The 13,061-nt window shown below is 51.6% G+C and overlaps 1 protein-coding gene across 4 annotated transcripts in view; it reads left to right on the top strand.

Moving 5' to 3' along the window:
* CPEB1 (cytoplasmic polyadenylation element binding protein 1) overlaps nucleotides 1–13,061 on the top strand; it is a 517,982-nt gene that overhangs the window by 104,614 nt on the left and 400,307 nt on the right. For 3 of the 4 annotated variants that reach the window (XM_069624702.1, XM_069624701.1, XM_069624700.1), the window contains exon 3: nucleotides 3,669–3,860. In XM_069624702.1, coding sequence (XP_069480803.1) covers nucleotides 3,669–3,860 — 192 coding nt within the window. Of the gene's footprint in view, nucleotides 1–2,894; nucleotides 2,958–3,668; nucleotides 3,861–13,061 lie in introns of those variants that run through there. The other variant, XM_069624703.1, reaches the window with a different exon arrangement.

The following is a 13,061-nucleotide window of genomic DNA, read 5'->3' as shown; positions in this document are numbered from 1 at the left end:
TACTGTCTAGATGCACACTCGAGATCTGACTCCCAGGTGGGACAGGCAGTATTAAGACATCTTTTCTCTACTGTTCCTTCTCATAACCCACCGCCAACTCCGGGTACTGCTCGCTAGTCTATGCACAGCATGTGATTCTAAGCGGATTAACAAACATCAGAAGGCAATGCATTACTTACCGTAAAAGCATTTCTGATGGTTGTATCTGCTTAGATTCACATGCGCCCACCCTTCCTCCCCGCTCGGATGGAAGGAACATAGACACCTTTCTACATCTCTTTTCTGTACTCACTCACGTATAGAAGGCTCCCTCAGGGCAGAAAAAATACAGAGGGACCTCAACGCGTGAGGGATTGTGGGTACAACGCATGTCACTATAGGGATAGTGTTACAGACGCACCTTGTCGACGTCCCATTTTCGACTACGAAAAACAAAATGCAATACTCCGCAGTGACCACTGGATGTCGGACCTATGCACAGCATGTGAATCTAAGCAGATACAACATCAAATGCTTTTACGGTAAGTAATGCATTGTCATTTGATGTCATTGCCTACCTCCAAGGTTCATCTGGCGGCTATCTCGCACTACACTAGATCTCTGGGGCGGTCTTCATTGTGGTTGCACCTCTAGTTAAGGAATTCATTAAGGGACCATTTGGCTCATTCCCACCAGTGAAGGCTCCGGCCCCGACATGGTAACTCAATGTGGTGCTGACTAGGCTCGTGTGAGCTCTGTGTGAACCTATGCATTCAGCTCAAGTTTGTCGTGGAAGACCGCTTTCCTTGGGGCCATCACCTCTGCACGATGAGTGGTGAGATCCAGGCCCTATCCTGTAAGCCACCTTACTTTACTTTCCCCAAGACCAGGGTGGTGCTGCGGACGCACCCCTCCTTCATGCCCAATGTACCGTCTGACTTTCATCTTAACAAGCCCTTGGTGTTACCTGCATTCTTCTGATGCCTTTGTCGTCGGCTGAAAGGACCTTGTACTTGCTGGACGTAGCTAGAGCGCTGAAGTTTTGTGGCCCGTACGAAGAGTTTCTGAAAAAAAACTCCCTGCTTTTTGTGAACCTTGGTCCTGTCAACCATGGGGAAGGTCTTGTCCAAGGCTTCCTTTTCCAGGTGGCTCTCCGTCTATCACTGTCACCAGTTGGCAAATCAATTGCTGGCAGGCCGTCGAACCCATTCTACTAGAGTAATTGCTGCTACTGTGGTGTTTGTCTGGTGTACCCCCACTGCTGGACATTTGCGTGGCTGCTACGTGGAGGTCGACGCATACCCTCACAAAATTCTACTGTTGACTGATTCCAGGGTCGGGCAAGCAGTGCTGCAAAACTTGCTTGCTTGAAGGTGAGCCTGGTGAGGTAAGTGATTCTTTTGAGCCTTGCCACCTCCTGTGGTTGTGCATGTGTACTGCTATGCATTTATTCACGAGCATGAGAATTCATGCCAGACCCTATGCTGGAGAACAGTTCAACCTAGATGCTCGCTCTAGGCCGGATTTTGGGGTGGGACAAGTGTTGCTAAGACATCTCTTTGCTACTGTTCCTTCTCAAATCCCACCACCATTTCTGGGTACGCCTTGCTAGTCTATGCACAGCATGTATTGCTAAACAGATTAACAAGCATCAGAAGACCTGCATTTCTCACTAATCGCATTTCTGATTTAATCTGCTTAGATTAACATACGCCCACCCTTCCTCCCATCATGGAGTAGGAGCATAGACCTCTTAAACCTTCTCTTGTACTAATAATTCAATGCTGATTTAAACACAATCTGAAGGACCTCGATGCATGAGGCATTTTGGGTAGACACATGTCAGATAGTGTTGGTCACGCCCATGTAGATGTCCCCTTTCGATCTTCGAAAGAAAGATGCAATACACTGCGATTGCCACTAGATGTCAGGCTATATGCACAGCATGTGAATCTAAGAAGATACAATCATTAGAAATGCTATTATGGTGAGTAATGTCTCATTTGGGACAATCTATCCATAAACATTAGGAGAAAATCTAATGACATTTAAAGCACAGCAGGTGATGGTGGACAAAATCACGTTCTAAGTTTAGATTTGCATTACTACATGTACTCGCCCCTTGTTCCACCCAGGAGCTGCATTTGGCTCCTGTTGCGCGCCCTTCATGTAATTGCGCTGGGGCATAGTTACTCTAGGTGTACAGCAATAAATTAGTCCCCACTCCCCCTAGACACAAAGGGACAGCAACTTTTGCAAACTAATGTGAGGTACAAAACGCGTTTCGTAAAACGTATGTGGCTCTGAAGACTAAATGGCATTTTAGCATCTGATTGTGCGCCTGGTTGTGGTCGTCTTCAAACTGTCACTCTAGAACCATTTCTAAGTTACCACTGGTGAAATAGATGCAGCGTAGTCGTATTATTCTACTCTCGTAAAATTCCCAATCCATGCCATTGGGCCAGAACTGTGGTTGGGGCGTGGTCACACGATCAGATTTTTTTGACATCCATTCTGCTTCGCGTCGTGTGCCACCCCATAGGGCTGAACACAGGTGCGTGGAGTCGGCGTTTAGGAGTGCAGTGGTGCCCACTTTTGAGTAACTTTCTCCAAGACACGTCGCAGCTGTTTGTGACCCCCCCGGCCTCCGAGCATAACTGGTTCATGCTTTATATATTTTTATGGGCAAGGCTTTGCTGCATAAACTATTTTGGTATGAGTGTTGACCCGTGTAGAAATTACCTGTGCATGCGAGCTCCTGCCTAGTCTGCACCGCCGTGTGTGACGCGGCAGATTGGAGAATGCCGCTCGCTGTGCGCGAGTGTATGCTGGAGTTTCCCTTTCATGTCTCCCTTACCCCTCCCTCGAGCAGCATCTGCTGTCTCATGCCCTCCCTGCACTGGCGTACCGATTGGCGTTTCGGCGCACTCCCTTTGCAGCTTAAAACAATGTGTTCATTTCATGCCTGCCTGCTGAAGGTTATCACCATTACTCAGTGGTAAACAATGCGGAGTCAGTGAGGCAGCGGCCAAGTTTAGGCGAACAGATTATGCTAGCAGAATTTCGCGCAGCTTTGGGCTGCTGATTCAGGGCTGGAGACGGTCCAAAAAAGCTGAAGAGCAGTGCTTTTTGGGCGGGGAGGGGCTGGAGCGCGGGCGGGTGGAGGCTGGGCGACGCAACACAGAACTAACCGCGTCTGATCGCTCTGTGCTGCCGCTGCGCCTATGCACCGGGCTCGGCTGAGATTCCCCTGTCCGCACCCACCCAGCTCCCGGCTGCTTGACTTGGATACTCGCGCTTCTGTCTGACAGCACTGTCTGCTTTTGCCAACCTACCCACCCTACCTTGGTGGCACCTTCCTCTCATGCTGCTAATCTGTCATGTTTGCCCACCCCTCCCTTTTTAAGCAATTGTTCTGTTGTGTTGCACAGCTGATGTCACAGGCAGCAGAGTGGAAGCGGGGCAGCCGCCTGGTCACATGCCGGCTCAGTCCGTAATGCAGACAGGGTAGGGTGGGGGGAGGTAGATGTTTTTTGGTGGGCTGAGGGGCCGCAGAATGCATGGCTGCCAACTGGGTTTGGAGGGCGCATAGGAACGACGACACTTGCGCTCCGCCATTGGAGTGGCTTTTGGGAAGCCCAGAACTCGGATTCCTTAACTCGTGGATTTCTTGTGTTGCGCCCAAACAGACTTCCAAGACTCCGAGGGGGCCGTCGCAAGCAAGATGCTCTTCCCACCCTCCTCCGTGCAGGATTCGCCCAGGGTGCTCCCGGACACCAACGACTTGTGCCTTGGCCTGCAGTCCCTCAGCATGACCGGGTGGGACAGACCCTGGGGCACCCACGACCTGGAGGCTGCGGCCCAGTCCGCCACACCATCGGGTAAGTGCCATATTGCAACAGTTTACCCACTACCTTGTTTTACGTTCGTATATTGCATGGCATTGCTGTCGGGTGTGGGAGATGAGGGCGGAGGCTTGGACACAAAATGCAGTGGCCGGCATGGGAGCCGGTACATAGTGTAGTAAAGGGCTGGGATGATCGTTTCAGCTATGTACAGCATGCGATTAATGTTGATCTACATACTTGTAGATATTTACACACGTATTGGAATGACTTGGCAGAACCAAGCTACAGAATTGGTTTATGGACAAGTGTGCTTTACGTAGCAGACTAACTTTGTCAAACTGTTACCATGTTACTTTACTCGGGGAACTTGTAGGAAGTGGGCTTGCCTGCACGACTTGTTGGGTGGGGTTACTAAGTGGTTGCTATTGCCTTGGAACGAGAGCAGTAGCGAACTAGTGTTGGCCGCAGAGGTCTCACCCATCTTAACTCTGCTGGCATGACCGCGTGAATCGGTTGACCTTTTTGCGGTTATGCTGTGTCCGAGTAGCGTTGTGATTTTGTAAAACTTTACCTCCCATTTAATGTTTTAATGCAGGACCCTACTGTAATGACCTTGAAATACATTGCTAAATAACACGCCCCAAATGTTGACCCAACTGACCTGCCTCGATTAACGGTGCCACTTGTTAAGAGGTGCATGTGGCATTTTATTGGCACTTTTTATTACTGTATAAATACATGCTGCCAACTGCTTAAGGTGCAAGCACCTTCTCCTGCATCAGATGGTCTCCTGAAGGTGACAACAACCAACCACTTCGCAGTACAGGTATGTGGCCAACCTGGCCCCTTAGCATAATGAATGGTACTAGGTTAATTCAAACTCCATTTATGGAATTTGATTAGGCTTCGTCTGTGCACTCGGGAAAAATGACTGGTGAAAGAGGTTTGGGAAATGCCACTCGTTGCCTGGCACACTGCCCACAATCCCTGCAATGCCTCGCCCATTCTTAATCGTCGTCCGATGGAAGTGAAAGGCTTCCTGTCAAGTGAATTTGATGGTCCTATATATTAGGGATTGGATCATGCCTGCAATTTAGCACTGTTCATGAAGGTGCAACGTTTCCTAAATGCAAATGCTATTGGGGGCAGGAGGGTGTGTACTTTTCAGACTATATAAAGCAACCTGAAGTAAATGTTCCAATTCTAGGCTGCCTGTGTATGCAACTTCGTTGTTTGCAATCTGGTGCTTGCGTTGAAGGGTTATGCAGCATGAGCTCTTGTTATGGCATTCTGAGTGGGAGGCGATGGCTGTACTTGGTGGCCAGGCCTTCCAAAGCAATTGGCATCATGCAACTGATTACCTTCTGAACACTTGCTATTTGTCCAGTGGGTGAACCTAAACTCATTCCTCAGCAAATACAACTTTGGGTTCTGTAGCTTCCACTTTACCAAAGACCGCTTGGCCCGGGGAAAGCCTACTTGTGATTTCTGATAAGATACCTTGCCACTTGCCAAAGCTGCACTTGATGGCATTCTTGCAAACCTTGGGCCAGTGTAAGCACCACCAATGTTGCATCGTGAATCTGTTCTTTGAAATGCTGGGCCATTGCACTTGAAAGCCATTCGCTACACTCCTGTACTTGAGTGCAGCATTGGTAGAATTGGTAGTTTTTAATATTTCAGTTGGTGCTTCAAGGACTGCTGTCATTCACTCGGCCCTCTGCTAAATTCAGAGGGTTCGTGTTGATTCCTCTTTCAGGAGTGCCTCATGATTGAATTGTTCAGTTCCAAATGGGCATGATTTCCTGGCTTCCATTCCTTTTGATGCCTCCCTTTCAGATTTACACGAAGACTGTTGCAAATGCATTCTTTTCTATGTGGGTTTCGAGTCTGTTTGCATGGAACATTCGTGGATCACTGGGTGGTGTGACCGATGTATCCTTCTCCAGCATGGGGTCTGGCATGGATTCACATGCTCATGAATATTCCCCGTCAGGCTGGGAATCCTTGGTAAAAATCAGTTTCATTTCTGAACTTTCGCCTAACAACCAATCGCTGAGCTCTGGGTCATACTGCCCCCAGCCAATGACTGCCCTCTACCTAAGCCCCTCCTCTGGCAGCCATCTTGAGATTTTTACCGTATGTTCAAGTGTTGGGAGTCCTTGTGTTTCGCTCTTAAACTTGTTTTCTGCCTTTTTCATGCTTTTTTTGGTTAGGAAAACCGTATTTTTGTTCGAGCCTATGTGCTCCATTTGATCAATTCGATTAACAGGTATGTTTTTCGGCATCTTATCGCCCCTCAAGGGCTGATTCGTCGAGTGTTTCCAGTAGGCCATCAGGCCTACACGAAGGACTGGGCTTCCCTCTCCAAGATCTGCACCAGCTGTGATTTACGGCATGTTTTCATGGACGACCAACATTCCCAGTGCCTTTGTCTTCACCCGACGCACAAGGAAGAGGATTGAGCAATCTGTGGCTTTATCAAGCACATTATGAAGGATCAGCACGTCAGACTGGCTGCATGGCTCAAATCCAAGGCCCCTGCCCTGTGTGGTTCACGGGGGGGCATGCCTCACCTGGATCCAGCCAGAACAGGCTTCTAAGTTCTTGAGGGTGCTCCATCCGCGGGGGGTCCAAGACCAGGCCAAGCACTGGGAGTACAGTTCCGTCCGGGTTGCTGCGCCAGCAGGTCCTGCATCGGCCAGGGCGTGTTAATCCTTTCCAGCGGCCACAATATCTATCTCTTCGTCGAAGAAAGTCGGCTACCTCTGGGAAGCTACGGAAGGAACCAGAGAAGGCCAAGCAACAGGAAAAGGTTGCCGACCTGGCCATGAAGTCCCAGGTGATACAGGCTAAGTCTTCTCTACCTATTGAGCTGGTGGCAGCTGCCCTTTCGAAGGCAAAAGGGGCTGACAGTCCAGGGTACGCCTACAGCGACCAGGGTGGATCTTCATCCCAGGCGGGAGGCTTTGACCAAGCCAGTGGAAAAGACCCCAGAAAAGAGGATGCCATGTGACCCCCCACCCCCCAAGCAGACCCCTCGGGACCCAAAGGAGTGAAGTCAGGGCACAGATATTTCTTCGTGGAGGACTAGGGTTCCGTCCACACCATCCCAGAGGATGTTGATACTAAAACTACAGAAAGGTCGGTACCTGCCAGAGGCGTTGGTGGTGAGGACGAGATGGGCCCTGGGCCCTGCAACACTACTCCCCAGGCACCTCCCAGAGATCTGTTTTATATTTTCTCGATCCTCCACACATGGTGTTGGATTCAAGAGTATGCTGGCGCTGCTGCATGCTCCACCGGCAATGACACCAGGGCCACCACCGCCGAAGAGGCACCCCTACGCCTCTGCTCTAACCACCAATATCCCTCCCCATCCTAGGGATATGGGTACAGACATGGCGATGACATCCTCTATGCCGCCAAGGGATTCTCACCTGGACAAAGTGGGCTCCTTCCACTCTGACATTTCAGCTCGCACCGGAGGAAACTAAGGAGGGCTTCCTGTATCAACCCCGGGAGGTGAATAGGAAGACCAGATCATCGGTCCCCCTCTCTGAGACGATGAGCCGGCACTGTTTTAAGAACCCTGCCTCTTCTTTGGCAAAAAGGGACCGACTTGAAAAGAAATACCAGGTCCCAGAGTCCGCCCCCAAGTGTTTGCGTTCACAGCCATCACTGGACTTGGTGGTCTCGGCTGCTGAGCGGAAGTTATCCAACCCATCTTCAGCCTCTGTTCCCCAGGAATATCTACTCGAGTCAATTCGGCCAACGCCTTCACTATCCTGGCCAGTATGGACGGGAGCTTTGGTGCAAGATGGCTCTGCGCCTGGATTTCCTCCAAGGACAAGCAGGTCGAGGCAATGGAGATCCTTGAGAGCGAGGTGGCGTCAGACAACGCCATTACCATGGCCCTGGACATTGCTGACCTAGGGTTCCACCAAAGGGTTTGCCTCCATCGTGGCTGGCTGAAGGCCACCAACTTTAGGCAGGAGGTCCAGGCGATGGTCTTGGACATGCTGTTCGGAGACAGTCTCTTTGGAAAGGCCATTGCTGAAACTTCAGGCCATCAAGACTGACACAGCCCATGGCCTGGGCACGCTGCAACAGCACTGTACTTTCGTTCCTCAGGAGGGCATTCGAGCAGGTCTGAGAAATTTCTGTGGCGGATCATCCTTACCACCAACCCTCCTGTTTGGCAAGCCAGGAAGTCTACAGGGGTTGTTCCAAGGCCTTTGGAGGTGGCAGTTGTCCAGGCTCCCAGGGCGGGTTGCCGGCCTCCAAGCAGGACTGAACCGGCCAAGTCACTGGGGGTGGGGGTCCCCATACCTACACCCCGGTGGGAGGCCAGCTGGCGAACTTCATCAGCGTGTGGGGGAACCTCTCCACCGATTGATGGGTGCTGGAGGCTCTCGCCCATGGACTTTGGAGTTTCAGCGTCTGCAAATACCACAATTAGCCTGGCAGGAACACGTTACTCAGTTGCTGCTGGAGGTTCGGGCCATGTTAAAGGGGCGATGGAGCTAGTTCTGAAAACTCGGACTCCGGAGTTTACTCAAGATACTTTATAGTAAGAAAGAAGACTGAGGCTGGAGGCCCATTCTCTATATACGACTCAACTACATAAAGGCCTAGAAAATCAGGATGGGTCACGCTACAGCATGTACTCTGACAGCTAGAGGGAGAGTAATGCCACCACCTCATTCTCAAACCTCACAGGTTCCTAGGCTTCATTGTGCATCGGCAGCACTACCAGTTCAAAGCTCTCCCGTTCAGACTGACTTCAGCACCCAGTGTCTTTACGAAGTGCCTGGCTCTGGTGGCGGCCCATCTGCCCCTACAGGGAATTCACATGTACCCATACCTCTACGACTGGCTCATCTGGGCCCAGTCAAGAGACATCGCTGTCAATCAGAGGACCTTACAGCTGCTGACAGATCTGGGGTTCTCAGTGAATTATGCAAAGACCTGCTGGACTCAATCGCAGAACTAGCTGTTATTAGGATCCAGGCTCAACAAGGTATCCTGCCTGATGGCTCCCCCAGAGGAGAGGATAGCAGCCATCTTGGGCAAGGTGCAATGACTTTTGGGCCTGAAGATCACCACGGTGAGGGCCACCAAGTCGCTGCTTGGCATGTTGCCATGTATCTACCTGATCCAGTTCTGCAAGTATGCGGATGTGACTGCTCCACAAATTCCTAGACGCCCTTTGGATCCAGGTGTCCGGAAGCTTCAAGGACAGGATCGTGCTTGACAAGTTCCGTCTAGCAATCAAGTGGTGGGGTGTGCTCCAACTTCTCCGGAGGCCCAGACTTCCAGAGCAGCCCCTTAGCAGGAGACTGTTATGACGGACGCTTCCCTGGAGGGTTGGGGAGCCCTCACTGGCTGCCCCATGCCATAGGCCTGTGGCTGCCAGAGAAGAGGCTACACTAATGTCCTGGAACTACAGGCAGTGTTTTGGGCCCTTAAGTCATTGGGCGAAGTGGTGAGGGTCTTCACAGGCAATACCGCCACTATGTTTTAAATCTAGAAGCAGGGGGGCACCAGATCACAAGCGCTCTGCAGAGAAGCAGGAAATGTGGCACTGGGCCATTACCCAGGGGATGTTTCTCATTCCTTTTCACCTGGCGGGAGTCAAAAACACTGCCTCAGCAGGGAGCCGCGCTCTTGTCACGAGTGGGAGCCTCAGTAGGACCAAGTGGACAACCTCTTAAAGTGCAGTTACAAAATGGAGTAATACTGATATATGGTGCTTAAGACAGTTAACATTAATGCCCTTGACTGTAATCTCAATGAGATGCATATCCAAACATGGTCTATGCTATCAATTTTTTTTTTTTTTAAATAGGTTAGTGGACCCGTGTTTCAACCTTTGGTCGTCCTCAGGCAACATTATGTAGTTGGTATCCCTATTCTGTGCTTGTACTGCAAGCTCATCCAATTAAGGCTCCAACTTCCTGAATGTTCTAGTATCTCCGCACTATATTCTATGTTCAGGTCCTATTAATTCCATCAGGGTGTTAGCGAGCATTCAATGCTTTTAATACTTTACTTCTGTCAAAACACATCATATTAGTTCTGGCTCCACTTTTACATTGTTGGTGATGAGTTGGCCCAGTGTGCTGATTCAGACTTCATTCATTTCAAGGTTCCAATACCTCATGCTCCTTGCTTCAAAATAGGGTCAATCCCACGAGGCGCCTGTCTACGAGTGGGCAGTCCCAGATCGATCTGTTTGCAACAGTCGACAAACACAAAGTGCCGGTGGTTCGCCAGCAGGTTACCCCAGCTCGGGAGCCCGGGGACGCATTCTTCTCTTGTGAAGGCCTGTTCCTGTACTCATTCCTGCCGTTGCCACCATTACTACTTCAAGTCACCAGTCAACTCAGACTGTGCTGGTGCAGGATGATGCTCGTCTCACCAGTGTGGCCGAGGCAGATCTGTTACACGGACCTTTTCAGCATGTCAACGTCCACTCCAGTCCAGCTTCCTCTCCTCACCGGGGAAGGAGGTGCGATTCTGCACCACGACCCAGGATCGTTGAACCTGAAGGCCTGGCTCCTGCAGCACTGGAGTTCGGTGGTTACGAGCTTTCGCCAGACTGCAGGGAGGTATTTGCCAAGGCCAGGGCATCGTTTAAGTGCTACGGACACAAATGGGAGCGTTTTGGTGCTGGTGGCAGATCAACCCTCTTAGGGTCACAGCCCCCTCGAGTACTTCCGAATTTACTGTCATTGGCTAAATCGGGGCTGGCGCACGCCTCCATCTAGGAATATTCATGTGAATCCATGCCAGACCCATGCTGTAGAACAGTTACAAGTAACTTGTTTGTTCTCCACCATGGGGTCTGGCATGGATTCACATGTTCATGATATTCCCCGTTGTCAGGCTGGGAATCCAAGAAAATCAGTTTCACTTCTGACCTGCCTTTCCCCAACAACCAATCACTGGTCTCTGGGTCATACCTCCACAGCCAATGACTGCCCTCTACCGAAGCCCCTCCTCTGGCAGGCATCTTCAGATTGTTACGTCCTCGTGCTTAGCGCTCGAGCTTTTACTGCGTTTTTTTTTTCCCCAAGAGTTGTACTATATTTTTCAGATCGAGCCTCAAGCTTCGTCGATCCGTTTTCAGATTCTTCAGCGCCCCTCGAGGGCTTTTTTTTTCCTTCTTTTTTTGAGTTCTTTGTGGAGGATTCCAGAAGCTTCTTCAAGGCCCACCCCGCGTGGAGATGGATTTGTCCAGGATGCGGCCTATGGAACATTTACTTGGACGATGGGCACACGTGTGCCTCTATTGCCTACATTCAGACCAAACTCGCGTGGAGGATGACTGTGTTGGTCCCCTGCACCATGAAGGACTGGCGAGGCGCCTCACAGAGTGGCTCCAGGCCAAGACCCCTGCTACAGGGGAGTCCCGGCAGCATGCCTCCCCAACCACAAGATATCGGAGCAGTCTTCTAAGACCTTGGAGAGCGCCCCGAAACAGGGGCCCAAGCCAAGGCCACCAGGAGTGCCACGGTGGTGGGCACCACCGGCAGCCAGGCCAAGCGCAGCATCCCTGGCACTTTTGACCACAAACCAACGCTCCGATTTGGTGAAGAGGAAGTCGGACCACCCAGGTAAGCCACAGGCGGACCAGTCGGAGAAGGCAAAGGGGGAGCGGGGTGCTGACCCCCCCCACCCCCCCAGGTGAAGGCCCCTAGCTCAACCAAGGTCATGCATGCCCAGATTCACCCAGAAAAGCCTTCCATTGAAGGCGTAGTGGCTTCCCTAGCTAAGGCCGCGGACGCAGGTTCCTAAGGCAAGAGTGTCCCTGTCTGCCAGGAGGGAATTGTCGTTTGAGCCCATAGAGTAGACGCTGGAGAAGGTGATACGAATCGTTTCCCCTGGTAGAAAAGGGGGGGGCGCGGTAGTCCTGCAGGGCACAGACATCTCCTGAGGAGCTTACTACTGTCAGAACCTATTGGAGGAGAAATTATTTGAGGCCAAGGCCTACAATGGGTACCCCGATGAGGGTGACGAGGAGGAGCAGGGCTTTGAGGACTCGGAGAACCTGCCACCTCAGCAGACCGCTTGGTGGACATCCTCCAGGCGCTTTGCACCTTGTGTTCGGAGATTTGGCCGAGGATGCCTCTTCTGCCAACAGAAGACTCCGCGGCATCGGAGGATCCCACGGCACCGGAGCCATCAGGCAACGTCCCCTGTCAATAGTTCATCCTCCACCGCCTTGTCACCCTTCAGCCCCCCCTCTATCCCCCCGAAGGTTGTTACGGACCCGACACAGCAACGACTGGCACGGATGACTGGTTAGGGGACCTCTGGTCTCCAGTCCAGAGCCTCACCGCCTGAAGGGATAGGCTTGTTCCATGATCTTGAGGGCCTCGGATCGCTTTCAACTGACTCCAGAGGAAAGGTTTCCTGTAGCAGGGCCACGAAGCGGAAGACTGTGCTGTCAATCCTTCTGTTAGACGACATCTGGGATGAGGGACTCCCTTATGAAGAACTCACCCCGGAAAAGAGGGACCAGTACGAAAAGTACAGGGTGCTGGACTCTGCACAAAGTGCTTGAGGACCCAGCCTTCCCCGGATTTGGTTGTCTCGGCGGCAGTGAGGAAGAAATCTGCTGGCTCTTCCACGTCAACGACACCCCCGCCCCACTGACAGCGAACAGCGATGACCATCAAGGTGGCCAACACCCTCTCGGCGTGCTACGACCAGGAGCTCTGGTTTAAGATTGTTCCCTCCTGGACTTCCTTCCCGATGACTAGCAGAAACGAGATCCTGCAGGAGGGTGAGGTGCAATCGGATCATGCCCTTAGTGGCCATGGACATTGCAGACGCAAGATTCCGCCAATGGTCAACAGCGTTTGCCTTCGTCGGCAAGGATGGTTGAAGGCCAACTACTTTCGCCAGGAGGTGCAGTCGAGGGTGTTGGACATGCCCTTTGACAGGGATAATTTGTTCGAAAAGACCATGGACGAGTCCCTTCAGGCCATCAAGGCACATACAGATGGCTCGATCCTTGGGCACACTTCAACAGACGGCTGTCCTTCGGAGGACCACAAGGAAAATCCCAAGCATCCTTCAAGGGCTTCGGTGGAAGCTCATCGTTGTACCGGCACGCTCTTAAGCCCAGGAGGCTTACAGGGGCTGCAGCAAGCCTGGAGTAGGTCACTGTCGTCGCCAAGTTCCCCAAGGAGGTGCCTCCGTGGCGAAGCAAGATTGAACCAG

This window comes from Ambystoma mexicanum, chromosome 11, assembly GCF_040938575.1.
Source record: "Ambystoma mexicanum isolate Mex_15411 chromosome 11, UKY_AmexF1_1, whole genome shotgun sequence".
Classification (NCBI taxonomy): Eukaryota; Metazoa; Chordata; class Amphibia; order Caudata; family Ambystomatidae; genus Ambystoma; species Ambystoma mexicanum.
Note: the sequence above shows the minus strand (reverse complement) of the source record. Positions and strands in the feature narration are given on the sequence as shown.